Source organism: Pleurodeles waltl, chromosome 8 (genome assembly GCF_031143425.1).
Source record: "Pleurodeles waltl isolate 20211129_DDA chromosome 8, aPleWal1.hap1.20221129, whole genome shotgun sequence".
NCBI lineage: Eukaryota > Metazoa > Chordata > Amphibia > Caudata > Salamandridae > Pleurodeles > Pleurodeles waltl.
Window position 1 is genome coordinate 604,385,500 of NC_090447.1, and position 27,358 is coordinate 604,412,857.

A 27,358-nucleotide genomic window follows, 5' to 3' on the forward strand; every position below is an offset into this window, starting at 1 on the left:
CTTTGCGTGCAGTGAAGGTGTCTGGATGGGGAGGAGGGCTGTGGGTTCCCCTAGGCCAGGGCGAGTCCCGTAGGCTAGGCCCATTCGTAAGGCATGGCCCTGTGTCCCCCCACCCCACCTCTGTAGAGTGCCAAGTACAGCTATTCATGCCCCAGGGTCATCTATGTGTGCAGATGTCGTCCATAGCCTTGTAGGCCATTTCACTGTAGAGCCCAACAGCGCGACGTAGTGCAGGGGGCTGCTGTGTCTGTATTGTCCGCCAACGGTAGCGGTAAGCCATGCACTCAACCTGTCTTTCTTCTGTTCCCCCCCCCTTTTTTTGCGGTCTCCCTGTTCTTGTGTGCATTAGCATCATCAGGCGGAGGTACAGTGGCACCGGAGCACAAGGGAGCTGCATCCCACATGGGCATGGAGGCCCACACTACGGACTCAGAATACACCAGTGGGACGGAGGGCGAGGGGAACACAACGGCAGTCACAGGATCTGCAACCAGCGACACGGACTCGTCCTCCGATGGGAGCTCCCTTGTGATGGCGGCAACATCTGTGCCCCCCACTTCAACAGGTACAGCCGCCACCCCCCCTACCAGCACTGCCCTCCCAGCAGCCCCTCAGCCTTCGCCCCGTGCCCGCTCACCCAGGAGGGTGGGCATCACCTTTGCCCCAGGCACCTCAGCCCCGGCCCCTGTCACCTCTGCTGCTCTCAGTGAGGAGGCCATTGACCTCCTCAGGTCACTCACTGTTGGGCAGTCTACCATTTTGAATGCCATCCAGGGTGTAGAAAGGGAGTTGCAACACACAAATGCATTCATGGAGGGCATTCATTCTGGTCAGGCTGCCCTTCATCGAACCCTTCAAACTCTGGCCTCAGCACTGATGGCAGCCATTGTCCCTGTGTCTAGCCTCCCCCCTCCAACTTCCTCCACCCAGACCCAATCCCCTGTACCTCTGCCTATTCCAAGCACTCCATCAGACCAGCCTGCACACACCTCAACACACAAGGGAAGCTCAGGCAAACATAAGCACCACACATCCCACATGCACTCACGCAAGCATCACACACATGCAGGCACACCAACATCCACTGCATCCACTGTGTCCCCCTCCTCCTCGTCTCCCTCCCCCCTCCCAGTCTCGTCTACACTCACACCTGCATGCACTACCTCTACAGCCACTACGTCCCTCTTCAGCACACCCACCACCACACCCCGCTCACGTGCAGTCACCACCCCCACTACCATTCGCACGTCCCCTGTGTCCTATCCCAGTGTGTCTGTGACACCCCCTCCCAAGATACACAAACGCAGGCACACACCCACCCAACAGCCATCCACCTCACGACAGCCTCCAGCACATGCACCTGCACCCAAATCCCCAAAAGTTACACCTCCTACAACCACCACCTCTTCCTCCACTCCCAAACCCCCTCCAGCTACCCGTCCCAGTGTGTACAAACAACTTTTCCTGTCCCCCCTTAACCTATTTCCCACCCCCCCTCCAACTCATAGGTCCCGTACTAGCACCTCAGCCAAAAAATCTCCGGGACCAGTGGTGCCTGTTGTTACAGGTATGTGGAGTGCACCGGCCACCAGGCAAGCCAGTCTGTCACGGAGCCACAGCCAGTCCCCCCCCCCCCCTGTGAAGCACCAGAAGTTGGACAGTGCCTGGCGGGAGAGGGGGAAGACTCCAGCCAGCCAAGCCGCTCACAGGGGTCCCGGGGGGAGTGTGGATTTGGCAGTGACTCCTCCCAAGGTGGGGAAGGGGCAGAAGAAACCTGCAAAGTCAGTGAGGAGCAGCACGGCGGAGAAGTTCGCCATCATCCCCGCTGGGCAGGAGGCCACCACCAGCCCCATCGTCGCTGCCCAGGAGGACACCACCAGCCCCATCGTCGCTGCCCAGGAGGACACCGCCAGCCCCATCGTCGCTGCCCAGGAGGACACCGCCAGCCCCATCGTCGCTGCCCAGGAGGCCACCACCAGCCCCATCGTCGCTGCCCAGGAGGACAACACCAGCCCCATCGTCGCTGCCCAGAAGGCCACCGTCAGCCACAGCCCAGCTGCCCAGGAGGGCCCCACAAGCCACAGCCAAGCTGCCCAGGAGGGCCCCACAAGCCACAGCCCAGCTGACCCATGATGGACCGCCAGCCACAGCCCAGCTGGGCAATGACGGACCGCCAGGGCAAGGATCGCTGAACAGGGCAGAGACTGCCAACTCAAGCACTGCTGAACAAGGCAAGCACAGCTGAACAGGCCAAAGACCGCCATGGCAAGCACAGCTGAACAGGGCAAGCACCGCTGAACAGGGCAGAGACTGCCAACTCAAGCACCGCTGAACAGGGCAAGCACCGCTGAACAGGCCAAAGACCGCCATGGCAAGCACCGCTGAACAGGGCAAGCACCGCTGAACAGGGCAGAGACTGCCAACTCAAGCACCGCTGAACAGGGCAAGCACCGCTGAACAGGCCAAAGACCGCCATTGGCAAGCACCGCTGAACAAGCCAAAGACCGCCATGGCAAGCACCGCTGAACAGGGCAAGCACCGCTGAACAGGGTAGAGACTGCCAACTCAAGAACCGCTGAACAGGGCAAGCACCGCTGAACAGGCCAAGGACCGCATGGCAAGCACCGCTGAACAGGCCAAAGACCGCCATGGCAAGCACCGCTGAACAGGGCAAGGACCGCTAGCCCATCAGCGGCAGGGTCAGTGACGCAACTGGGACCGTCACGTGGTGAGTGCTGGACTCTGGGCACCAGTCCCCCTCCAGAACCAGTGGAGACATGCATCAACTCCATCTGTCCTGCACAGGATAAAGCACTCTGGGCACAAAGCCCCCTCCAGAACCAGTGGAGAAAGTTATCCACTTGAGAGACTGTGGCTTTGCACTCCCCAGGATGGTACAGTGGGGAAACCACCCACTGTAGAGACTTGAGAGACTGTGGCTTTGCACTCCCCAGGATGCAGCAGTGGGAAAAAAAGGTGGGCGACAGCAAGAGTAGGAACACAATGACAGGTAAGTGGGTTAACGCTATCATTTAATGGAGGCGCGCCGCGCCAGAAGAGAAACGAGGCCCCATGCCCAGTTTGGGGCCTCGAGTAATGCAGGAGAGGCTGGGGGCGCGGCGCGTCCCAGCTCCGTGGCCCGAGCAGAGTGTTCGGCTCGTGCCGTGCGTCGCAGCGCAACATCAACTATTGGGAGTAAAACATCTTCGCACATCTGTTTATCACCCACAAACAGATGGGTTGGTAGAAAGATATAATCGGACCATCATAACACTCTTAAAAAAGACTATAGCTGATTCTGGACGTGACTGGGATGAAAAACTTCCAATAGTATTATATGCCATAAGAACTCATGACAGGCTTCAACAGGCCATAGTCCATTTGAGCTAGTTTTTGGCCGATAGCCTAGAAACCTCTTAGACATGGCTGCTGAAAGGTGGAAGGAGAAGGAAACAGACGATAAAGATATTCTTGAATATACACAACTGAAAGATCAAATACAAACAGTCTGGGATGATGTCAGAGTCCACCTAGCGGAAGCACAAGATAGACAGAAGAAATATTATAATCGAGAGACCACCTTAAGAAACAAAAGTGGAAGAAAAGGTACTGGCACTGTTGCCCAGTTCTGAAAATAAGTTACTGGCCAAGTGGCAGGGACCATATGAGGTAATAGAGCAAGTAAACCCTGTCACATATCAACTAAAAATGTCTGAATCACTGAGAAAAACACAGGTCCACCATATCAATTTGTTAAAGAAATGGGAAGAAAATGATGCCACATTCCCACATCCGGGTATTCGATGTTTCGTAAATAAGGTAAAACCCCTAGACATAACTCTATGTCCACAACCGGATAACTCAAGGAAATGGCTTCCTCACGTAAATCCCCATATACCCCCTGAACATCAAAAACAACTATTAGAGGTCCTAAATCAGAATAAAAACGTATTTACATTACCTCCTGGAAAAAACACTTTGATACAACACAAGATCAATACCAAAGAAGGGAAAGTGGTCCACCTTAGACCATATCGTATTCCTGAAGCTCGTAGGAAAGTGGTTGAAAATGAGGTACAAAATATGTTAAAAAGGGGTATTATTGAACCCTCCACCAGCCCTTGGTGTTCTCTGACGGTATTAGTTCCCAAACCTAATGGAACGGTTTGATTTTGTATTGATTTTAGAAAATTAAGCAGCTTGTCAGATTTTGATACATATCCGATACCAAGAATGGATGAATTAATCGAACAACTGGGTAAAACCCAATATATGTCCACTTTGGACTTGACAAAAGGATACTGGCAAATACCCTTAAATCCCACAGTTAAGGAGAAAACGTATTTTTCTACACCTTTAGGGTTATATCAATTTACTGTTCTCCCTTTCGGGTTACATGGGGATCCGGCCACTTTGCAACGCTTAATGGATAGACTGTTACGGCCTCATGTAGGTTATGCTGCCGCCTATTTAGATGATATTGTTACATATAGTGAAACGTAGAAAGAGCATCTAGACCATTTATCTGGAGCCTTCCATATGTTAACAGAAGCAGGCTTAACTGCAAATCTGGAAAAATTTAATCTAGCTAAAGGGTCCATAGCATATCTTGGGTACCATATTGAAAAGGGACCCATCCGACTGCAGCTTGACAAAGTCAAAGCTATACTCAAAGTACCTCCTCCTCAAACAAAAAAGGAGATTCAATCGTTTTTAGGATTGGTTGGTTATTACCGACGTTTTATCCCAAATTTTTCCACCCTAGCAACCCCTTTAACTAACCTCCTAAAAAAAGACCAACCTACTAAACTCAAGGACTCAGTGCCACACAGCTTAAAAGTTATGAGACATTAAAACAGTGTTTAACATCCAAACCAATTTTCTATTGTCCTGACTTTACAAAAACCTTTTTACTTACAAACAGACGCCTCTCATGTTGGCATAGGAGCACTTTTATCACAGAAAGATGAAAATGAGCTAAGCCACCCTATCGTCTTTATCAGTAGGAAACTGTTACCTTGAGAAAATCATTATCCCATGATTGAAAAAGAATGCCTGGCAATCAAATGGGCTGTAGAATTTTTACAATATTATTTACATGGACATCAGTTTGTATTAATCACTGATCATGCTCCTCTCACGTGGCTAGCTAGAAATAAAGATAGGAACTCAAGAATTTTGCGCTAGTTCATGGAACTTCAACCTTTTATGTTTCAGATACAACATAATCCAGGATGTCAATTGATTACGGCAGACTATTTATCCAGGAATCCCATTGAAACAGGACTCGATCAGTTCTTCTCCAGGGGAGGCGTTTGTAAAAGGATTACTGTTACATCTGGCCCCACTACGTGAGTGGGGCCGATAGAAGAGTGCCCCGGGGACACTTCAAATAGTGATCCGCGTTCCCGTATGCACGCCAACTCGGAAGAAGAGGGTTGTTGCGGCGCGCCAGGGAGGCAGAAGAGAACCGCGAAGGAAGCGGCACGGGACCTCGGAGAACCACTGTACGCAGCAGGCAACGAAGGGACAGTGGAGAACGGCGAGGAATCCGGGGAGGCCGAAGGGGCTCGGAAAACGGAGTTCCCAGCCGATTCCGAGAAGACTCCCAAGGACGCCGGAATCACCCACCATGTCCCAGGAGGGACGTGGCTAATGCAGGTACAGGTGTACTTTAAAAACCCAAGAACCAATTTTGGAAATGAAAAAATTGAAGGGTGGAGCTTGAAAGACACATAATAGGAGAGAAAAAACACCAAAGTACTTGTACTTTCTATGCAAGGATCCTCCTCCTTGCATAGAAAGGGGCAGGAAATCAATAAGGCCTCTTAAGAAGGGAGCAGACACAATGTAAATAATAATTTCTCTCTTTATAAATTTTTTCTGTCTTGTCACAAACACCTTACACACAAGAGCACTTGAGGCACATAAGAAGAGAATGAGACAATATCCACTATTATGCACTTTTAGGCACAGATCCCACTGGCCCTTACTTCTTCCTCCTCCCTTCCCCTCCCACCATGTATAATTAGTACACGTCAATAGAATAACATTACTTACCTACTCCCTCCTATATTATGTTTTTCCCGCTGGTACTCATCCTTCTGGGGAACGTCACATCTAGAGACGGAGACATACCTATAAAAAGGGAAAGAAAGAAGGAACACATGAACTAAATAATAGTCCCAGAGAAAAGACTACGAGAAACTGAAAAAAAAACAGAAGGAAACGAGAAAAAGGAAGAAAGTGAAAACAAAAGTACACTAATAGAAACAAAGTTAATAAAAGAATATAGTATCATACCAAATACGTAGTCATACAGCAGTTTTTCTTGTTTTTATCATACCACGTGAGCATAAGCCCTATGCATACCCACCACAGACCAGTTTAGAGGGTTCAATGTGTTTATTTATTTACCAGTACTTTCGCAAATCAAGCTCTACAATAAGAACTGCCTTTTGCTGTTCGCATTTAATAATTTCTCTCTCTCTCATTCCTGGGTTTCAAATAGAGTTTCTTCCTGCTCTAGGACACAGCCATGACCTCCACTTCAAGAACCCTTACAACAGGCAAAATTAAGAGTTGTGTCACAATATTGAAGGAAATAAGGAAGCCTTGGTTTCTATGATTCTCTTTCTTTCCTGTTCTGTGACTTTTTCACCCCTATTCTTTCTCTGTGTCTATCATAAGCTTCATATGCCCAAATATATGAACGCTTTCACTTTTTCAGTGTGGCTGTAATAGTGTTTGTGGTTTGAGACTATCCGTCCACTTTAGTAAACAGCAGTCTTTTTGGGTAGGTATTAGTAATGTTCACTTTAATCGTTCCCTGAAACAGGGGTGCTCTTACTAGTGAAGAAAACGTTTTTTTTTTAAAGGAATGATAACTAAGTTTTCAAGTGAAACCAATTATAACGGATAAAACAGCACTAAGGAGAGTATGTGCTTCTCAACAGAAACCGGAAAACACCGAATTTTGCCTCAGATTTAATGCTTTGTGGCCCTCTGTTGTCAAATAGTATAAGTGCCGCCCGTACCTTTTCTGTGATGGATGCTTCTGCTAGGACCCACTCAGGCCATGGCGAGCCATCTAACTGTGACATCCACAAGGTCTCCAGATCTCCCAGTATCTACTTTCACGCTTGTTTTAGGAGCATGGCTCTCACCTTTTTCTGTGCTACAGAAACTGCAATTTCATCAAAAACAGGTGCTTAGACTCACTCCAGACCTGCACATTGACATTCGATGTGTTTGTGAAACAGCCCCAGCATTACCTCATTCAACTTTCTTGCCTAATGCATCCATGTCAAAATGAGACTCGAAACTTATGGGGGCACACTTGGCGACATCACCCGTACAAACCACTAAATCGGGTGCTTCTTCATACAGCAGCAGGATTTGCTATCACCAAAGGCCGTATAACTAACTACTTGCATAATAACCATTTCAGATCAGATCTATAAAAAGCATTTATTAGCCCACTTGTTTCTTAGTGTCTCTAGGCAAAGAACAAGATAGGGTGACACTGCCTTTCTGTAATCAAACACTCCACAATATTTATCTCGTTCTCAGTAGAAAATCTTCATTCAGCATACTTTTGTTATTTGTCTCAATAAAAGAGCAGCAAGAAGGTGTATTAAATGCCCACCACTAACATTTTCCCTGCTACAATCAAATCTTAACGAGAGGAAAATATATCTCCATCCTCTAACATCCTTGTTATAGGATGGGACTGGACTGACGGGAAGACGGATTTGGGTACTGCAAAATTAGGCATGCTGGTAACAGAAATAATGAAAAGTTATGTGAAAGAGCAAATTCAGTGAAAATATTCAAAGGATGGAGTTAGACTCAGGGAAGAAGTGAGAAATAATTGACAAAGTGATGGAGCAAGGGAAAGAAGAACATAAAAACAAATTTATTTATACCTACTAGAAAAACACCATAACTGCAATTTTGTAGGATAAAAAAGATAAAACACTGATAACTTCAGTTTTTTTTTTACATTGTTTGAAATCATTGAAAAACAATGAGAACACCCCACCAGAATTCACAACAATTAGAAACTGAAAACGGGAAAGCCTAATGATAACTCATAAGGAATACAGTGCCAGAGGTTGAGAGTATTTTTCGAGTTACTTTCCACTGGTACAATTTTAGTAATTTGTCCTCTGTTATTGGGCTGTGAGCTCCCTTGCTGTGACTCATCCTGATCACCTCTGTCCCTGTGCTATCTCAATCCATGCACCTGCGTAGCCACGGTTTTCCTCTGGACCATGGTGGGATACTGATGCTTCTGTGTGGAGGTCGACTGTCCTCTGCTTTGTTTTCCTCCCAGTCGTGGGTGCCTTCCAAGATCCGCAGATCTCCTCTCGCCTCGGATGGCTTGTTGGGTATTAGCGGAGTGTGTGACTGGCTGACTTCTCTCCCCACCTCACAAATTCCTGCTCCTTCTGGAATGCAGTATCTTCCTGTGTCTCCTTATTTCCGCTGTTGTTTCCTTTCCCAGGAACTGGAGGGCAAGGTTTGTTTGAGGAAAAGACCTTTTGTAGTCCTTTCTCTGTTTCTATTTCTTTGGTCTTTTCACTTTTCTTTCCTTCTCTTCCTTTAGTCTTTTTTTCTCTTCTGTCTTCTCATGTAAGTCCTCCTTATCTTTCTAACGTACTTTTTATGTTTTCTCCTCTACAGGACCTTGCAAACCACCAAGGACGTGCAGAGATATCTTGAGAGTTTAGCACTGAGGTAGGGGTTCTTTATTTACATATCTCTTCTTCTGGATTTTTCTGTTCGGAAGATCTATGGAAAACCTGGGCAAAAAAAAGAAAACTCAACATTTTTGATCTTCCCTCTTCCTATGATATACCTGGAACCTATAGGGTTGTAATGATAAGAATGATCCGAGAATGGTCCGAGTAGCCTGACATTATTACCAAGGGTGAGGGTAACTCCTGTAATTTACTGTAACGTAAGTATGTAAATTACAACAAAATTATATGAAATTATGCAGAATGACGTGAGGAACATAACCCTGCATTTAACACTATTTTTAGCGCAAAATGCACCATTGTGTCCATAATGGACCAAGTGCTACAAGAAAATTGTGCTAAATGCAACAGAACAGGAACAACAGCAACTAGCAGCCACTCATGCTCTGTTTCTGTGCTGTTGCAGTAGGCATTTTTGCCCCTAATTACTCCAAATTACGCAACCTGGCACAATTGTACAATTACTGAATTTACTCAAGAGTAACGCAAAATTACTGAAATTACTTCATTGTTAAGCCCTGCTTCCTTTAAGGCTTTAAGTAATGCTACAAGGTAAATCAAGTGTTCACTCCAAAGATTACTGTAGGTGCCAATGTCATCTAAGTTGTTGAGGCATGCTCTTTAGGGGTTGGTTCCTCAATCTTTAAAAGGTGACAGGGGCCCCATAAAGTCCAAAGGGTAGGACCTGGAACATCAGATGTTTTTAAGGCTATTTTTTCCTTATCCTGAGGGTTTAGCGGGATTTGCCAGTACCCTTTAGTAAGGTCCTTAGTGATAATGTATCTTACCTCTCCTATATGATTAATGAATTCCTTAATACAGGGTATGCATCGAACTTAGAAATCTGATTTATTTTATGAACGTCTCTCAACAATAACATTCTTTTTAGCTACATACCCTACATTTGCCTGTGCCTGGAGTGCCTGGACTACATGCTGAGGTTTGCAGCAGCATAGCTATCAATAGTGCAGCAGGTGCAGTGGCACCAGGGCTCAGGCATATCAGGGGATCTCTGGAGTGCAATTATAACCTCCTTTGAATACTAAACTGTGGGAGGGATAGCTTATTATCCTTGGTTGCGTGAGGGCTCATAGCACTCTTGCTAAATCACTGGATGTTAGTGTGCTATGTCAAATTCCATCACGCTTCACACCTCCGTATGAATTATCCTGTAGTCTACACATAGTGATGATTGCGTTTGACTGAACCGACCCTGTGTGGTGTGACTGCCATTGATATTTTTCTGCATTCGACCATGTCAGTTTCTGTAACTGTGACCTTGAGGGTTAACCATTTAAATCCAGTTCTGTATCTTCCTGCCTTGGCAGCATCAAGACCTGACAGAAAGTGCATCAAAAGCTCCCCATGTTACTTTGTAAGTATGAAAAAAGTGATGCGCGGAATGCTTGAATTAATCCCAGCCATTGATAATTACTCAGGGGCACATTCCAGCCCATCCTCTTTAGCTCGGTGTACTGCCCCAGGCAGAGAACGGCTATATACTTATCATCAGTCCTCCTCTTATAAGGACAGTCCACCTGGAACTACCATGTTAGGTCTACTCTATATGGGCACACAAGCCATTCAAACCAGCTTTGGCCTTGTTGGGCTCCATCAATGAGGTGTGGATTCAGACCTATGTTCAGCGAGCATAGGACATATTGGGCCAAAAATGGTGGACGTGAATGCGGCACGAGTATATCACAGGCTGCGCTTAATCTGAGCTTTCCATTCAGCACTTTTTTATTTTCCTTCTGAAGTGTGAACAAATCAAGGTGGGGATGCCCCCAGGTGTTTACTTCTAACTTTAGCATCTTTAGAATAAAAAAATGAATCTTAGGAATGTTTTAAATCAGTAGAACTTCCATATTATCATATCAAAAGGAGATTTTTTTTTTTGTCCAGCTATGATTGCTGCCAAGCAGTCCTTTGACGTGTGACGCTCTGATCCGGCCCTTGCACTTTACTCAACTGCAATTTGCAGTTTGGGAATTGTAGAGTTTGGCTTCAAAGCCTTAGCTTTCAAAGTTAGGTTGATTATAGAACAGAGAATAGACCGAAAGTTACTCACATGTCATGGGGCCAATTGCCAGTTATGTCACCGTTTTCCCAACAGATCAATGCTGTAAATGTTGCTGCTGAGTTAATGGTTCGGTCGCTGACAGTCTTTGCCTCCCTACAACTACTGTTTCTTTACTTCAACCGAGCAGGGTCTTTGTCATCCATGGTCTCTCCTTTTGTCACAGCTTTCCTATGTTTATCTTCGTTTTTTGCTTTCCTTTTCGTCCTTTACTTATCTTGCTTTGGTTCAAAGTCTGATGATGAAAAATAAGTCCATCTGCAAAATTGAGTGCTTCTGCCCACCACCTAATAACTCCTGCATAAATTAAGCAATGGCTGCCTGAATAATAGACGAAGGCCCCGATAAAGAGTATAGGTGCGATTTATCAAAACTGATAAATAATGATGCCATGGAGTACATTATTTATCAGGTGCAGTTATTAGCACCTATTACAAGTTTGTGGAGAATAACATGCAGATTTTGGTGTTTATTGCAAAAAAATCTGCATAATAAGGTAAATACTGTATGCTTTTCTCCTGTTAAAGGTCAGCAGGTTTGGCCTACTGAAATTTAAAGAAGGTTAAGGCATTTGAAGCATACAATAATTAGCGGATGCATTAAATACCTACCAACTCGTTATTTTGTCCAACCTGGAAACAGGCCCATAGCTCTTTCATCCAGTATGAAAAAAATACATCGGAGGTGCCTGAGGCAAAAAACAAATGTGTTGCCTTTCTCTGATTTTCACTGAGACTGCAATAATGTACTTGATCACATGTTGCCTATTATCAGGTGTCAATAATTCGTAAAGTATTAGTTTTCACTTTTCATTCTGGTATTTGTAGTTTTGTATTTATAATGAAGGCCATATGTACCAGAATACAAAGAAGCATAGGTAAAGTCACTAGGGTAGGCCTTGGTAAGTCTGCAATGCATGTTATGTATGTATATACTTGCTTGTAAACATTGGGAATAGGCATTAAAAGTTTAAAGGTAACAAAAAGTGAAAATGCTGTGGTCTAAAGGTGGGGTGCATTTGTTGTAAACAAAAATTTAAATTGACCCATTGCACTGGAACATTGGAGGTAAGGTAGGTGTCTGGAAGCTGGCATCATTTCCTGGAGAAGTCTTCATCCCTTTTCAAGAGGCGCAGGAAACCTTTGGAGTGAGGCAGGGCCGATTTCTCCATTATGCCAGGATGGAGCATGCTGCCAGGGAGTTATGAGCTGGGCTTCCCGCACAATCACAAACTTCTAGAGTATTAAGTGGTCTGATTCAGTGGGGGAGGGGATGACCTGATCACCTTATTCCGTAAGTCCCTCATGAAGAAATGGAGAGTGCTCCCTACGTAGCGCGTAGGAACTGGGAGAGGGAATTAGAAATAACCATCACAGATGAAGGTTTAAATTGCTGCATGTTAATTTTCGACATCATACTTACATGACCCCCAGTCGTCTAAACAGGATTTATTCCTCTGAAGATGTTAAATGTGTCTGATGTGGAGATCGGGGAGCTAATGTCCTACATCTGGCCTAGGACTGTGGTGGGATCCAGGGATTTTGAAGGGATTTGGTTCCTAAGATCACAAGAGCCATCGGTATAATGATTCGTCCACACCATTAGCTTGTCTCCTGTGGGTGGTGAAAAAAATTAAAGGTAGAAAACTACTGTACAAGCTCACTCATCTGGTCTATGCCGAGATTCAAACATGGCTCCCCAAATCCAAGATCAGCAGCTCGGGCGGTTACACCACATCCTCTCCCGAAAGTAGATCTCTATATTAGAGCGCTTTACATGAGCACCAGTTACAAAAGTAACTGCCTAACGTTTCTTTCAAGAAGACCAGCAGTACAATTAAGCATCGCTGGCTTCTAGTACACGTTCACTTTGTTTCCCTAACATCGTCTTGCTGGACCACTATTCCAGCTAACAAGTACCTCTCCTCGTGTCCTGCCTGCCAACATGTCACCAATGTCCCTTCGTTGTCATCTTTGCACTGTGTGGTGCTTTGGGATCCCAAACCTGCTTCACAGACGCCCCGGGGCTTTGTAGGTGGTGCTGAGGGTCACGGGGCAGGACAGGTCCGCGGTGTCCGTCGGAGCCCTCGTGGCGCTCCCTGACGCGGGCGTCAGGTATGTACGGGATGTGTGCACACGCCTGCCGCCGGCACGCCTGCTCCGGGGGTGGGGCCGGCCTTGCTAGCTCCTCCCCTTTCGCACGCCGCCCCGGCAGCCTCCGCCCCCTGCCCGCCGCCGTCAGGTGCTGCAGGTGCGAGTGCGCCTGTGCGGCTCCGGACTGGAGAGGGAGGGCGGCGAAAACCCCCTGTGCGCGCGGACAGTACACGGCGCCGGGTGCGCGTGAGGCCGGCGGTGCTGTTTGGGGGAGCCTATGAAAGATGGCGGAAACGGGGGCAGCGGCTGCGCTCACATCACCTCCGCAGACACCACGGGGGGCGACGGCAGGTGCAGGTAAGAGGTGCCCCGGGGCACTGTGGAGGAAGCAGTGGCATCCTGGTGTTTATTTATGGGGAAGCTGCTTCCCGAGCTCGGAGGTATGCAGCGCTCAGAGCCTGCAATCGGTCACCACGTCAGCTGCCAGCCTGCGCCAGCATCTTTTAATTTGCTGCCCATGCACCTTCTCGCAGTCATTGCATTGGCCACGTGTGCTTTTGTATTGACAGGCCCTCTGCGCTTATCATAGGAATAGATTTTAAATCCCAGGGATTGATACTTATTTTCTCTGCAGCCTGCCCCTTTTCTCCGTTGTTTTGCATCTGCACATTCCTTACCTCGGTTAGCGACCACAATCCCAATGCTCCCTTACCTGGCTGTGAGTACGCCTTTCACCTCTGTGTTTTTATTTTTGGTTTTATTCCACACTCACACATTTGTCTCGCTGCCTGCAACGCCTCCAAAAGCTTCATTACATCATCTCCTGCTTTATTTGGGACTCCTTGCCTCGCTCTGACTGCACCCTCCATCCACATGGGTTTCTTACCTATTGTGTTTGTACCACACCCCAAGTGATGCTTTACCTCACTCTTAGCAGTTCCTCCCCCCAAGAATCACAGGCATGTTAACACTCACCCGTCTTCTGCATAAGAATGTAATATCCCAATATGTGTGCCCACAGCCCAGCCCTAAGGGTCCTGTATCCACACATTCCCAACGTTCTCGCCTCATTTTTGAACAGTTTGTCCCGACTTGCCATACATGAGATGTTACCTCACAGTGCATGCACTGGGGCAACCTTAAATCACTGCTAACACACTTTCTCCAGCAGTGGAACCAGTCCTGCACACGCCCCTTAAGGGTCCACTAGGCTTCTGCCTTGTACCTGCAGGACAGAATTACTGGCTCCACGCCAGGGACTCTCGCATCCCCCCTCCAGGAGTCCACGTCTGACGTAGGCAGAGGCATGTGGAGATCGAGTGCAAAGTGCACGCGGTCTCGTGACGACCCCTTCCCTGACCCCGGCTGGCATGTGTTTTCGTCACCAGTGAAAAGAGGCGTGTATCGACTTGACATTTCTCCATGGTTGAAGAATTGCAGGCAGCGTAAGCTTGGAAAACTGACTGCACGGAGACCACAACAGTGTTGTTTTTTTTTTCTTTGGAACAGAATTCCTTCATTCCAAGACATCCACGCGTTTGTGTTTTATTGATATTTGATGTTGGATTCGTTTCCGCGGGCTGAAAATGTATGTTTCCCAGGTTGGTTGTGGAAATCAACATCAGGTTCTATATAGCTCGCCAGAGGAACCTAGAGGCAAGGTTGTGTCTGACGGGGAGCTACCTCATGGAAAATCCGGAACCTCACACATTTTAATCCGCAAAGAGTAGAACTGATGTAGTATGGAAGCCTGCGAGACAACGGTGCGAGCGATAGTCCGAAACCCCTTTATACACTCCAGGATAAATTAATAGAGACAACCGAATTTGCATGGATTAATGTTGATTAGTGACGTGCACGTCAGTACAGCAGTTTGTGACTGGGCTCACTGCACCCCATTTATGGATGTCTTTTATTACTCAACTAAGAGGTAGAGGGATTCCTTGTTTGTTTGCATTAGAGCCTAGCGCCCCCCTTTCTGCTTCACTCCTGTCGAAGGTCAGGCAGAGGCACCACGTCATTATTTAAATGAGCATAAGGGCCATTGCTGACAAGCTCTATCCTGGCAGCAGCGCCATTGACAAGTTCTTTTCACCAGAACGTCTCACCACTGCCACTATCGAACCAAGCCGACAGTGCAGGCAGTACTGGGTTTCCTAATTGTTAACACGGCGCTACCCAGTTTACCTCAACAGTGATTTGTACTGTGTGCTGGTTGACACAAATATCGTGCAGTATTCCAATATGAAAGGGTCTACCAGTCGATACCGGGCCATTAGTACCTGTTTAGACTGAGGTAAACCTTTTTTTATCTACATTTTTTTATCGGCGGCATAATTGAGTTCGAGCCAAAGCTGCTTCTTTTTTTTTTTTGTTTTCTTTTTTTTTAATAAACCCCCAGTTTTGTTAAACATAGATTTTTCACGTGATTTATAAGCATCTCCGTGGTTCCTTTCAGCGGTTTGTCCGCTCCCCCTTTTATGTGACTCTGTTCACTTGTTACCTCATTGAAAGATAAGGCAACAATGGCTTGAGAGCGATGTCACTCGAGAACATCAGACGGCGCGCGCCGCCGTCCAGACCTCTCACAATATTGTGGCTTTATGTTTTTGGGACATGGCAGCTGTCTTTCGGGAGGGCCGTGTTTCGTTCTAATTAGGACAGTGGCGTGGGTTGTGGCTCTGTTACCTTCACATTCGTTCGTCAAAACAAATGAAATTTCCCTTCCAGAATTGGTTGTTGTTATTATTCGTGGCTTGGATATCTTTACTGCTTTTAAGAGACGCGGTCGTGCAGATGCGACCGTTTGTTTGTAACTTGTCACCGCCTTGCACTTGCTGTCGTCGACATGTCTAGCTCGGTTTGCCATCGTTGGTGGCTGTGTTACTGTGTTAGATGTATTGTGTAGGTGGATACTAGTATTTTATTGAAAGATAAGTAGTTGCAGTGTGGTACATTGCTTTCAACTATTTAGGATTGAATTGTTGTTAGTCATCATCAAGCCACTGGTTGTTATGCAGCCGGGGAAAATAAATTACGTGGCATTGTTGACATGCGACGAGAAGAGGCAGTTTATGCTGTATTACGTAACATTTGGAAACAGTTTACTTCTCAATTTTGTCATTCATCCACGCTAGCACTGCCTAGTCAGCGGTTTCACCTTATTAACATGTTTAACACCTTAATACAGCAATCAGCATTTGGGAGGCGACCTGCTCTTCGCAACAAAAGGCCTGACACTGGATGACCACACGTGTGGTCGTGTTTTGAGCAACTTTTGATCCATTTGATCTAGAGGATGATGAATTATGTGGCCGTGCAGCAAAATCATAATTATGTCCAAAATGCCACAATCATAGATAGAATCGCATAATTCCTGGGGCCCTGGTAATAAGAGACATGGTTTATTTTTTTAGGTTGCTTTTTTTGTAGAGGCTCAATTTAAAGCTTACCCTAATGCATAAAACAGCGCAGTGGCTTGAGCACCTAGTTTAGAGATTTGTGTGCAACATTTAAACCGCAGGTTTAAATTACCATCAATCATCCTTGCATGCTTTCGAGATTTATAAACTAGGCACCAATATCACTGATAACAAAAAAAAACACCAAACTATTTATGGGGGAAGAAATATTTCTGAAAACCTGGGTTGTTATTGCATGAGGTGCTGAGTTTTAAAACCCACTATTTGAAGGAATGGTATTATTAATAGTTGTTTTTCATAATACACAGGAATTACGCAATACTAGCGAATTAAAGCCTTAAAACTCGTTTTCTAGTCTGGTTTCCTTCCACTGAGGTATTTGATCTCTAAGCACAAGGATATCTGTCCTTTGGTAGTCATAGTCCAATTTAATTATTCCTCTTCTTTCAACCTGCACTTATTCATGAAGAGCTAAAGAAACATTCTATCAAATCAGCAGTACATTGTTAGCTGAACATTAGAAAGCGTAGCTCTAAAACCTCTAATTTGTGGAGCGAAAATATTACTTTAAAGTAGCAAAAACATCACTAAACCTGACCAAATGACAAGTTTTGGTATTGTTTATACATTAGACAACCAAATAGTGTAGTACGGATCCTGCTTTCATCACTGTTTAAAAAAACTTAGCTGTTTAATTCTATTTACAGCACATTAAACCACGTGGCCTTAAATATACCTTGCCGGTGGTATGTATTTTTTACATCATTTATTCTACCTTTTGTGCTTGGGCACTGCACTCGCCTATCAGCCTTGTGGTTTACTATGTCACCAGAATTGCTCATCAGGAACATATATCACATTTAAATTCGAGGTTGCCCCTTGTGTCTAATTACTATTATTGCATATCACAAAATAAACAAGCTGCATTACATCGGTATGTGCAAGGGCAGGAAGAAACTTGGTGTCTGCACAGACCGCTTTGTGACTCCTGACCCCTATAAATGCTGATGTGATATGATTATGTAGGAACGTCTCCATTGGCAGCAGTTTAGATCAGAAGGACTTTGTACCATGTGCCGAGCCGCTAGTTCAATAATATGTCAGACAGACGGATACATTCTCTTGCCTTAACAGTTGGCTACCATTATATGCTGAGGCCTGCTCTGTTGTTGTAGTCTGTAAGGAGATAAAAGGCCAAACCTGCTTGCCTAGAGACCAGGTGAGCATGTCATGAAAAGTTTTCTAGTAGCTTTTCCTGATGATTTTTTATTTTTTTTTGTAATGTTTGTTGATACATATTTTTTTTGTGGGTGAGGTGAGCCTGAGAGGTGGTTTGGGATTGGATGATATTGTTTAGGTTTCCCAGACTGCATTTCTTATTTTATTCATTATTTTTCTTCTTTTTCATACTTTCCCTTTCTTTCACTCTTTGTCCGTGTGTTTTGTAGACTTGTATCCCGAGGCTTGTTTTGTCTTAGCACTTGAGCACCAGTAGTAGTATGCGGCATGTGACTTTCTTTCTTTTATACACTTTGTGCCAGCTGTGTCCCCTCTCCCCCACCCCCACTCCCTGCACATTGTTGAATCTCATGTTCCTGCTTTGTATCTTCCTCTTGCTCACCAGCCCAAAAGTTACTCAACAGGCTCCATTATGATGAACCAGAAAAGGTTCAGCCTTTGAGAGATTAAAGGACTGCCTCCCCATTGCCCCTCCTCACTGATGCCTATTGTGAATCTCGTCAATACCGTCCTCAATTAACCATAAATGGTTTTGCTTTTCGCCGGGGACTGAATCTTGTTGTGTCAAACGCTGCTGGGTACATTTCTACTGACCTTAATCAAAGCGACACCAACTGTTGATCTAGTTATGCAAACATGGTACCAGCTTCCCTGTTTGTTTTCATAAAAAATGCTTTTTCTACTCCCTCCCTCCTTCCCTGATATTAAATATTGACTTGCTGGAACTGGTCGGTGGAGATGTTAATCCAATCAAATGGTTGGCTAGGCAGGCAAAGATCTCTTTGACCCCCTGTGTTTTTGCACATTCCCAGAGAAGCCGGTGCCTGCTGGCGCGATCTGCAGTTGGCGCGATTAAGAATGCTAGCCTTTGCGGATGTGGCTGGACGGTCCTTCCTGGCGCTTCCTGTGCTCTGGGTAAACCGGGTGCTTGACTGATTCTCAGGTCAACTACAAGTCGCCTACTTTGTACTGTTTTTCATATAGGGCAAACCCAGCAAAGGGACACTTTAGTTTTTGTAGGGTATTTGCAGACTTCACATGAGGTTGTACATCCAGTGGGGATTTACAGCTTTGAATAGACAATTACATTAAATACTTTAACATTTTAGGCACAGAGTGATTTGTAATTTACCCACAATTGCTCGATTGTCACTTGAATACGAACTCAGGTCCCAAAGTGTTAGTTTAAAAAAATGTAAGTTAGTGAAGAGTGTGTTTAATACACGAGAGTAGCCGTTATTACACTTCTATAAAGTTGGAGTTTGGCCAGTAGACCACATCTCCTGCTATAAGACTAGAGTGGCTGCTTTGTGCACATTTTATTAGACTGATTTTATTCAAATAATATACGTAAAGGGACTTTCAGCCACCTCTCTTCACCCAATTGTCTGTCATTCTCATTTTGCTTCAGCCCACTACAGCATAGGGCAGATGGGTTAGCCTACTGGACCCTCTAGTTATCGTCACTTTGACTGCATTTTGCTCTTTCATGAGGTGCACATCCACCCACAACGAGTTGCCTTTAGTTCCAGTGTTAATTCATTGACAGATATCTGGAATAACGTTTATAATACCTGAAATCAATGAAAAAAGCGATGTAACTACTTCGCATCCCTAATGACATATACATCATGAGGACGTTTACCTCTGTACAAAATTGACATGGAAGTGCCTTTCCAGTCTCTGTGCAAACATGTGAGAAAGTGTGCACAGAGACGCCTGCAGTGAGCCAGTTTAGAAAACATGAAATACAGTCAGAAAGCTGGCAACTAAGATTACTTGGAAAATAATGTTTTTTAAGGTGGAATTTGTTTACTGAACATTTTAAACAGAATTGCTGTGCATCAAACGTGCACTAGAACAAACTCCTGACTATTGCAGAAGCCTGAGTTCGGAGAGAGGGTGGTGAGTAACACATTAAAATTCCTCCTCTGTTAAATCATAAAATGCATTGGAGTCCTGTATGTGGTAGTTGTGTCTTCAGTGCAAATGAGGTAGATGGATCACGGTGGTTGTTTTAGAGATGAGCGGTTTTGACTTTCCTCAGGTGGAGTTTGAGGCAATTTTGATGTTGATCTCGGTTATCTTTGAGACAGGGCATATGCATAGAGGTGCAACGAGTGTAATGGGAGACTAAAGGAGCCATATCGCAGGCAAGGCTAGCCTTGTGCACCTTAGAGCAGAAGTCTGAGGAACTAACGGGCGGACCTGTGGAACTCTGTGAGGCAGCCTCTGTAGTGACAGGAGAGGCAGGGGCGGGCATATTTGGGAATGATGGAGGGGGTGAAAGTGACAAAAACTGACAACCTTTTAAGGGGTTGAGAGGTGTAGTGCGGAAGGCCAAGGATGAGCCTGGTCAGGGCATAAAACCTAATCGGTAACCAAGCAGAGTGGAAGGTAGAGTATGATGGAGTTTGCGAATATTAGGCTGATGGCTGCTATTAGACCTGGCAGTCGAGGTATTGAAGGTAGATAGCTGCTATTAACTGCAACAATACGCCAAAACTGTTTAATGCAGAAAGGTGACATGTAAGGGCAAGGTGGGTGAGCGCGAGATGAGAAGAATATTATTCTTTTCATGTGATAACAAGACAGAGAGGTAGCCAGTCACATCAATGAGGGAGTTTGAGAGGTATGAATGCAGAGTATGTGCCTGCCATTAATGATAGATTGTAGAGTAAGCCAAAGGAGGATATTGTCTTATTAAAGGTGGTGCAGAGAAGCGTCAGCCAAGGCCTTGAGTTGCTGTGTCATTCTCTCCTCTTCTTATATTCCTTCATTTCTTGTTTGTCCTTCCCATGTTCTCCTCCCTTCCTGGGTTTCCTGCCTTTGAGTTGTTGCTGTTTGCTTTGTATTCTGTATAGGTTATCCACAAATGGTTGGGTTAAAAGGTGTGCACGCTTTAAATTTTGGAAAGTTGATTATTAAAAGTCTTGTCTTTCATCTGGTAGGCAGTTAGTAATGGGATGCTGGCCTTAGCATTTGAATGTATTTGTACTTATAAAGAACAAACTTTATGCCTTTTTCTTTACTATAGGCACTCAGTCGCTATTGTTATTTAGCATTTGTGCAGCACTCCATCTGCCATTACTGTACAACCACAGCACTTTGTGAAAGTTCTGAAGTGACCTGTGCGAAATTGTTCCATACGTTTCTATCATGGAACGTCGTCATATTAGGTCTCTGGCATTGTGTGGTCAGTGGTCAATGGAATTGTGCCAACATTGTGAAGTAGATTTTGAGCTGAGAGAGCACCAGGGGCACAGTGTGTAGACCTGAGCAGCGAAAGGGCAGAGTTAAAATAGGAGAATGCTGTTGTTCCATTGATGCCAAGGCTTAGTGTAGGTGTCAATGCTTATGGGAATAAACTCGTCATGAGAACCAGAGAGGTGAGGTAAATGAGATGTTGAAGTGGTGGGATATAGTGACGATACTGGATATGACATTTTTCAAACAATGTTTTCTTTTAAATTATAATAATCCTGTATTGCTGAAGTTTTCATTGATAAGACACTATGTACATTTTTTTTAAGTTGGATGAGATTTTCCTGCGTGCCAGAAGAAAGGTGGATCACTGCTTTTAGTGCAGGGGCTGGTGTATGGTTTTTGTTGGTTCAGGTATGGCCTGGGTGGATTTAAAGGCGAGATAATTGAAGACTTTACTCAAGGGATTATGGAAAACAGAGGATTTACAGTTTTGATCATCTTTGGAGCCGCGGTAGGGAGGATGAGAATGCAGTAGTGCCAGAGGTTGTTGGAAAATCCTCAATATTCTGGTGGTCGGGGATCATTGGACAGAGCTAGGACTGGCTGGAGCCTGCCACAGAGAGCTGACGTTTTCAAACCCTGTTAGAATCTGTTCAGTGAGGCCTGAAATTGGAGCACCCATTGTAGTTAAGAAATCTTCAATGCAGTAGTGCTGTGTTGCCAGGCGAGGCCTGTCGGTGGTGTGTCCCCTCCATGGGACCTGGGTGCAATTGGTTTCTGTTGGACATTTTCCTATCGGAGTTAAGGGAGTTAAAAGAACCACCTGGAACCAAAAGATGCACCCCACAACCACGTAAAGGAGACCCTGAGCCTTTGAAGCATGGCCTTGCAATGGGGGTCTGTGAAAGGGCACCAGTAGTGCTGTAGAACTCGTCACCTCTCCCTGCGTCAAGAAGCCCTGAACTAGTGGAGCAAAATAGCTAGTTTTGCTCCCTGCCCCGGAAAAGTGTGCTGGAGAGGATGAAGGAGCGGTTAGGACTGCATGGCTTAAGGAGCCCGCCATGTGTTCAACTGGAGTGTCTGCGCAGGTACCTCTGGAGAGGGAAGGGCATCCACATTGTAAAATGTGTCAGACTTCGGGATGGAAAAAAAAAATATATATATATTGGGCGGCTGCAGGAACCGAGGTATGCCCCATTAGCGCCATAGGCAAGAAAAAACATGCATACATTAAAGCTGATATTCTGATGGACTGGGGCACCAGCATAATATCCACTCTTGATGTGCAGAATGTAGTCAAGCCTGAAGGCAGAGAAGAGTTCGCATACTTCCCCTGGTGCTAGGGAGAAATTAAGCCATACTGTCTTCCATGAGGGAGAAGGTACAGAAAACTAGCTACTTGTACCTACATTTGGAAGTACCTGCGACAGCTGACCCTTTATGTTGTATAGTCAGGAGTGGTTGCTAGGCAGCCTTGTTATCAAATTAAAATGTTATTGTTATAGGCTGTAGGTCTTAACTTTGTATAGTGAAAAGTTGTTTATCATAATATCTGTGTGCTTGTTGGTATACATTGTGAAAGTTGAACTTTGTATTTGTATTAAAGCCAACAGGCTTTGGTTTGAATTAAAAAAAAAAAAAAAAAAAAAAAAAGAGTTACCAAAGGTCCAAAGCCTGTTATTTTGGTTGTGAATACTGATCTGACAAAGCTGTTAGGCATGACTTTTGAATAGATAAATGCCACAGCAAGTGGACTCTATAGGATTATCGCTGTAATTAGGATGAAGGCCGACTGGTGTGCACTTTTTGCCTGGTAACTCATTGATTCTGGGAGCATACTTGGTTTATGGGATAAGTTTCCCCTTATGGGATTTCTTCAGTGTACATGATTTGTACCCTAGTTATTCTGTGAAGCTCCCGTAGGAGGGGTACCTACTTGTAATTCCAACTGCGAATTTCGAAACTTCGTAATTTTGTTTGTAGTATTTAGTTGTGTGTGTGGGTATTGAAGTACTTTCCCTAATTTATAGACTGCTGATTAGCTTGATAATCACTTGAGTGTTATTTTGTGTGTTACTCAGTTCCGAGCTTCTACCACACAGCCCCTGCCCGAGTCCGCTTTGTAGTGTTCTGCTGCGTTACTGTGGGAATCAAGCGTTATAATATGTCCTTGGTCCCTAGCTGGGCGGTCTGCCGTACCGAGACCCCAGGATACCAAAGGTGAACAACTTCCATTGACACAATTGGGTCAAGTAACTTCTGATTGCCCGGGGAACTTCTGAACCGGATGACACACAGGAAGCCGGGACGGTTGTCTCTTTCATCTGGAAGATACCTCGGATCATTTCTATAGTCTGGACGTTACTATGGCTTCAGGTAAAGTCGTGACCATGACCTACCTCTTCCGTAATTTAGGTAGACGTTGTTGTTGTTAAAGCACAAAAGGCTGTAGTCTCTCTGTACATAAGTTCCCCTCAAGTACTGCAGATCGATGTGATTAGAAAAGGAAACATGCAGAGGTGCATCCATGCCGATAGACCCGATTCAGGCGGGAGACACCCGCTTTCTGAAGCCAAAAATGCCTTTATTTTGGCTGCCTCCTTTCTGAAATTCTTTGCTTCAATACAAAACAATGGGAGAAACGTATTCTTCCGATTATTATTATTTTTTTAAAATCTCCATCTTTCCTCTTCTGAAGTGTTGGAACGTGTGAACTGGTGGTTTAGACTCCGTTGCCTTTAATGTACAGTGTGCTGCAGTCTTCACTGTTGCTGCCAAAGCGTCAACGCCGGGAAGCTGGCAGTGCCGCTCTGCCCAAGTTATGAAAGAGAAATGTCTTTTGTTTTCCTACCCTTAGTCTCAGTTGTAATGTACCTGTTAAACTTGACCACAGTTCGTCTTTGGATTGTGGAACTTTTGATGTTCTCTCTTTTGTTCACAGCGTAACATTTTGTTTTGCCCCCTTCTCACATGAAAGGCTGCACGGAAAAAGAATTCTCTGTGCCATAGGAGTTTACTTTGATGATGGATCTAGGGCGATGGCCGCAAGCTTCATGATCTCGGTTTTAACCCTTGCCTTTCTATACATACATGAGTAGCACGCTGGGATAGAATAAGTCACAACAGCAGATTTTATGTCATGAGAGCCAGATAGATGATCAAACCCGCAGCATTGGGGTTTTGGTGACTCATTTCAGGTTTCCAAAACATACTAACAGTGTAATGTGAAATCGTGATGCTTCTGAGCGCAGAGTACCTAAGTGGCTTGTTTTGCACGCCTGTCAGTGCTGCATGCTGATCTGGCTCCTGGGAATTACTTTTGTGCAGGTGTTTGCTTTTCCCCATCTGAAAGCTGCTACACACATCCTGCTTCCTCTTTGTCTGTAGCAGGAGACACATCACCGTAGCTCATTATATAACAAACATGGTGAATAAGGAATTTTCGAGAGCTTTCACTGTCTTGTTCCCCTTCAGATCCCCACATGATCCTGGGTAAACGGTGTTCCATGATGGCACTTTTGGCTCAGTATTCCTGGGTGTTACAGAGCTCCTGCAGCCTCGACACCCCGGTATCCTATAGAAACCCCATCTTCCTCCAAACTGCTAGAGTCTCCCTCTGCATAAGTCCCTCTGGGGCTCAAAGCCCATTATGCTAGCCCTACTTTCCTCGAGCTTTCATGCCGTCTTGAGAGTGGAAAGGGCCGTCAGTCTGTTGCTGAGAGCCGCAGATACCTGTCCTGGTGAGAAACCGAGGGAGCAGACCCTGAAGGGAATGTACAAAGCACAGCCAGCCATAGAGTACATTTCCTGGTTTTAAAGGGGTCTGCGGATGTGTGTAGGGGCATGGGAAAAGTGAATGATGTTCTTAGGTGAGCAGGGATCCCAAGTTTTCAGTCTGTTTATGTGTGACACTTTCGTATTTGCTGTATTTATGTATGTCATGTTTCTGTGCCTTAAGTGTGACTCCTTCCGTGACATTTAATGGCAAACCTAATTGAGATGAATAGCCTCCTGAAGAAATGGCTGGTGGGATTAGTTCAGTCATGGAGAGTCAATAATCTGTTAAATATACCTAGAGCTAGGGAATCCTTGAGCTAGGACAGTAGGCTGAATGTTCTCGTCATGGAACACAATTCAGTCCTGATTGATGCCTATACTGTTTACCTGTGATTGAAGTTCTCTGGCCCCAGGGGCACCGAGGATGAATGCTATTACAGAAGTGGCTGCAGATGCTTGCACAGCACCCCTAATACAGATCCCACTGGCATGTACATGAGGTTGTGGTCTCATGCAAATAAAGAAACACTTTGCCTCTGTGCCGTATTACAGATGTTTGTGCAGAAGCAAGGGAGCTCTTAGGAGATGCACTAAATGCACCACACAAAGAGGTGGCACATTAGGAGTGCATCCCCTGAGGGCGCTCCTCAGAAGGAATTTAAGGGGTCCGGCTACACTTCCACCTGTACTCCAGTTATCCGTTTGCAAACCGCTCACTCCACCTTCCTGCAAGGGGATCTCTGCCCCCCTTTCAGAAGCAGGCCAGTTGCTGCTCGTACAGTGATAGACAGATAAGTAGCTTCAAACAACCAGGCAACACAACAGGATGATGAACAGAGTGCTGAAAAATATCAAACACTCACCCCCAGTCACAGATCTGGGTTAAATCCATTGTTCTTTTGCTCACCATTCCACGCAAGTTTGGATCCAGCCATATGCAAATCAGTCTTGACCCTGTTCACATGGGAACAGTCCAGCCCAAACTGCCAGGTCCGCCCTGGACTGGAAACAAGCATCCTGGGACCAGTTTCAGGGTATGACCCCTAATCAGGCTAGCTTGAATTCAGTGGCACAGTGAGTGAGGGACCCACGTCTGGGCATGCCCTTGTCACTTAGGGTGAACATAGCAACACAACAACTGGGGTGGCATGGTGTACAAAAGAACAGTGGACTAAACCCTGATCTGTGACTGGTGGTGAGTGTTTGAAAAGTTTCAGCATTAAATCCATCATAATTTTGTATGCTAACTTCAAACAGCCAGTCTGTCTTTAACTAATTTGCTGCCCCCCAAGGCAGGTATGAGTTTGCAGCTATTCTGGAGACTGCACATTAAGTGTAACAGGGCACATTGACTTGCTGTGCAGTGACTCAGACCAGGGCAATGTACCCTATCAGTAATGTGGGATCTATACATACGGGTGTAGTTATGCATTAGAAGTGATACTCTAAGGTTTTGCATGAGCAAGGAATTTACTTATGTTTACCAGGAGCATTTCTTCATTTGGAGGGCAGAATTCTCACTGGTCTGCATTTCTGTCGTGTGGCAAGGAGAGTAACTCGACTTATATTATGTGACATAGTATTTCTATAGCTCAGTATTCACTAATGACTTGGTTGTTTGCACTTAGACTCTAGTCTGCAATGGTGAGTCATCCAGCAGAGGTTTCCTTCTGGATGAGTCTTGAACGACCTTTGATGTGGTTGTGTTTAATCTCCTGAGGGGTTGAGAAGGTCCATTAAGCCTGTATCCTTCTCTGCATCAAGGTATCACACGTGTCCACCTGTTAAGGTGCTCTTAGGTTAGACCTCTTCTCTGTTGTTCTCTAGCTGGTTTCTCTACTCAGGGGTGTGGAATTTAATGAAATATTTACTTGTCCATGAGACAGTTTGCTTCTTAAGTGTACTTGTTGTGTAAAAAAAATAATCTATTTGTCCCTTTGGTGCCATGTAGTGCGGTGAGATTTTATGGCAGCTATCTCATTATGCAAGAGTGCTGAAAATATCCTCTCTGATTATTCCAGGGCCTCTAATATAGTAGGGCTTGAATACTTGCAATTTCAATCCCTACTATAGCAATTTCCTTATTTTGCCACCTTTTCCCCAATTTACATACTGGGGCTGGAGAAAGCAGTAAGCAAAGGTTCCAGGACCGGAATGCCCTTGAGTCTGCAAACCTACTAACTTGCATGTTTTAAGGATTTTCACCAGCTCTTCTTCTCTAATCTTTTCCCATGATGAGAAAGGTTGGAAATTTACTCTTGACAGTGGCAGAAGTAGAAGTTCTTCCAGGGTTTGGGAAAAAAGTGGTGGGAGGGAAAGTGAACTTGTAAACGCTCAATACATTTTCACATGAGCAATTCTACAAATGCATATTTCCTTTAGCTAAAGTACAGTTCACAAATATTTTCTTGGAGTACGATTTCCTGGTCTACGTCCGTAAGTTCATGACTGCCACGAATTCAAAGACATATACCATAGGTGCACTTTTGTGACTTTATTTAAGAATTTGATCCCCAATTAGTCTGGTGTTAACAAAGGCATATTGTTTTTGTTAAACTTCTATTTCTCTCTCTATCTATTGGCTGGCTTTACTGTGAGTAACCGCATTCTGCTCTTCCACAAGGAGCATATTGGCACACACAGTAGTTTTGTGCAGGGCCAGGAGCTACTGTGGTAATCAGTGGCTTAACAAAACTCGAGCCCCCACCCTGTGCAAAGAACATGGAGGCCCCCAGACTCACTCAGGGCAGGTGCTATGCTGACGGAGGGCTCCTA

The 27,358-nt window shown here is 45.2% G+C and overlaps 1 protein-coding gene and 1 long non-coding RNA gene across 10 annotated transcripts in view; one reads left to right on the top strand and one right to left on the bottom strand.

Annotated features, from left to right (window-relative positions):
- LOC138250159 (uncharacterized) overlaps positions 1–12,882 on the bottom strand; it is a 92,343-nt gene extending 79,461 nt beyond the window's left edge. The window contains exons 1-2 of the long non-coding RNA XR_011194900.1: positions 12,765–12,882; positions 6,061–6,138 (exon numbers count right to left, since the gene is read on the bottom strand). This is a non-coding gene — a long non-coding RNA (uncharacterized lncRNA). The remainder of the gene's footprint in view (positions 1–6,060; positions 6,139–12,764) is intronic.
- Positions 12,883–13,044: 162 nt separating this feature from the next.
- MAP7D2 (MAP7 domain containing 2) overlaps positions 13,045–27,358 on the top strand; it is a 361,083-nt gene continuing 346,769 nt past the window's right edge. For all 9 annotated transcript variants that reach the window (XM_069204676.1, XM_069204677.1, XM_069204679.1 and 6 more), the window contains exon 1: positions 13,045–13,295. In XM_069204676.1, the coding sequence (XP_069060777.1) occupies positions 13,223–13,295 (73 nt within the window). In that variant the 5' untranslated portion in view covers positions 13,045–13,222. The remainder of the gene's footprint in view (positions 13,296–27,358) is intronic.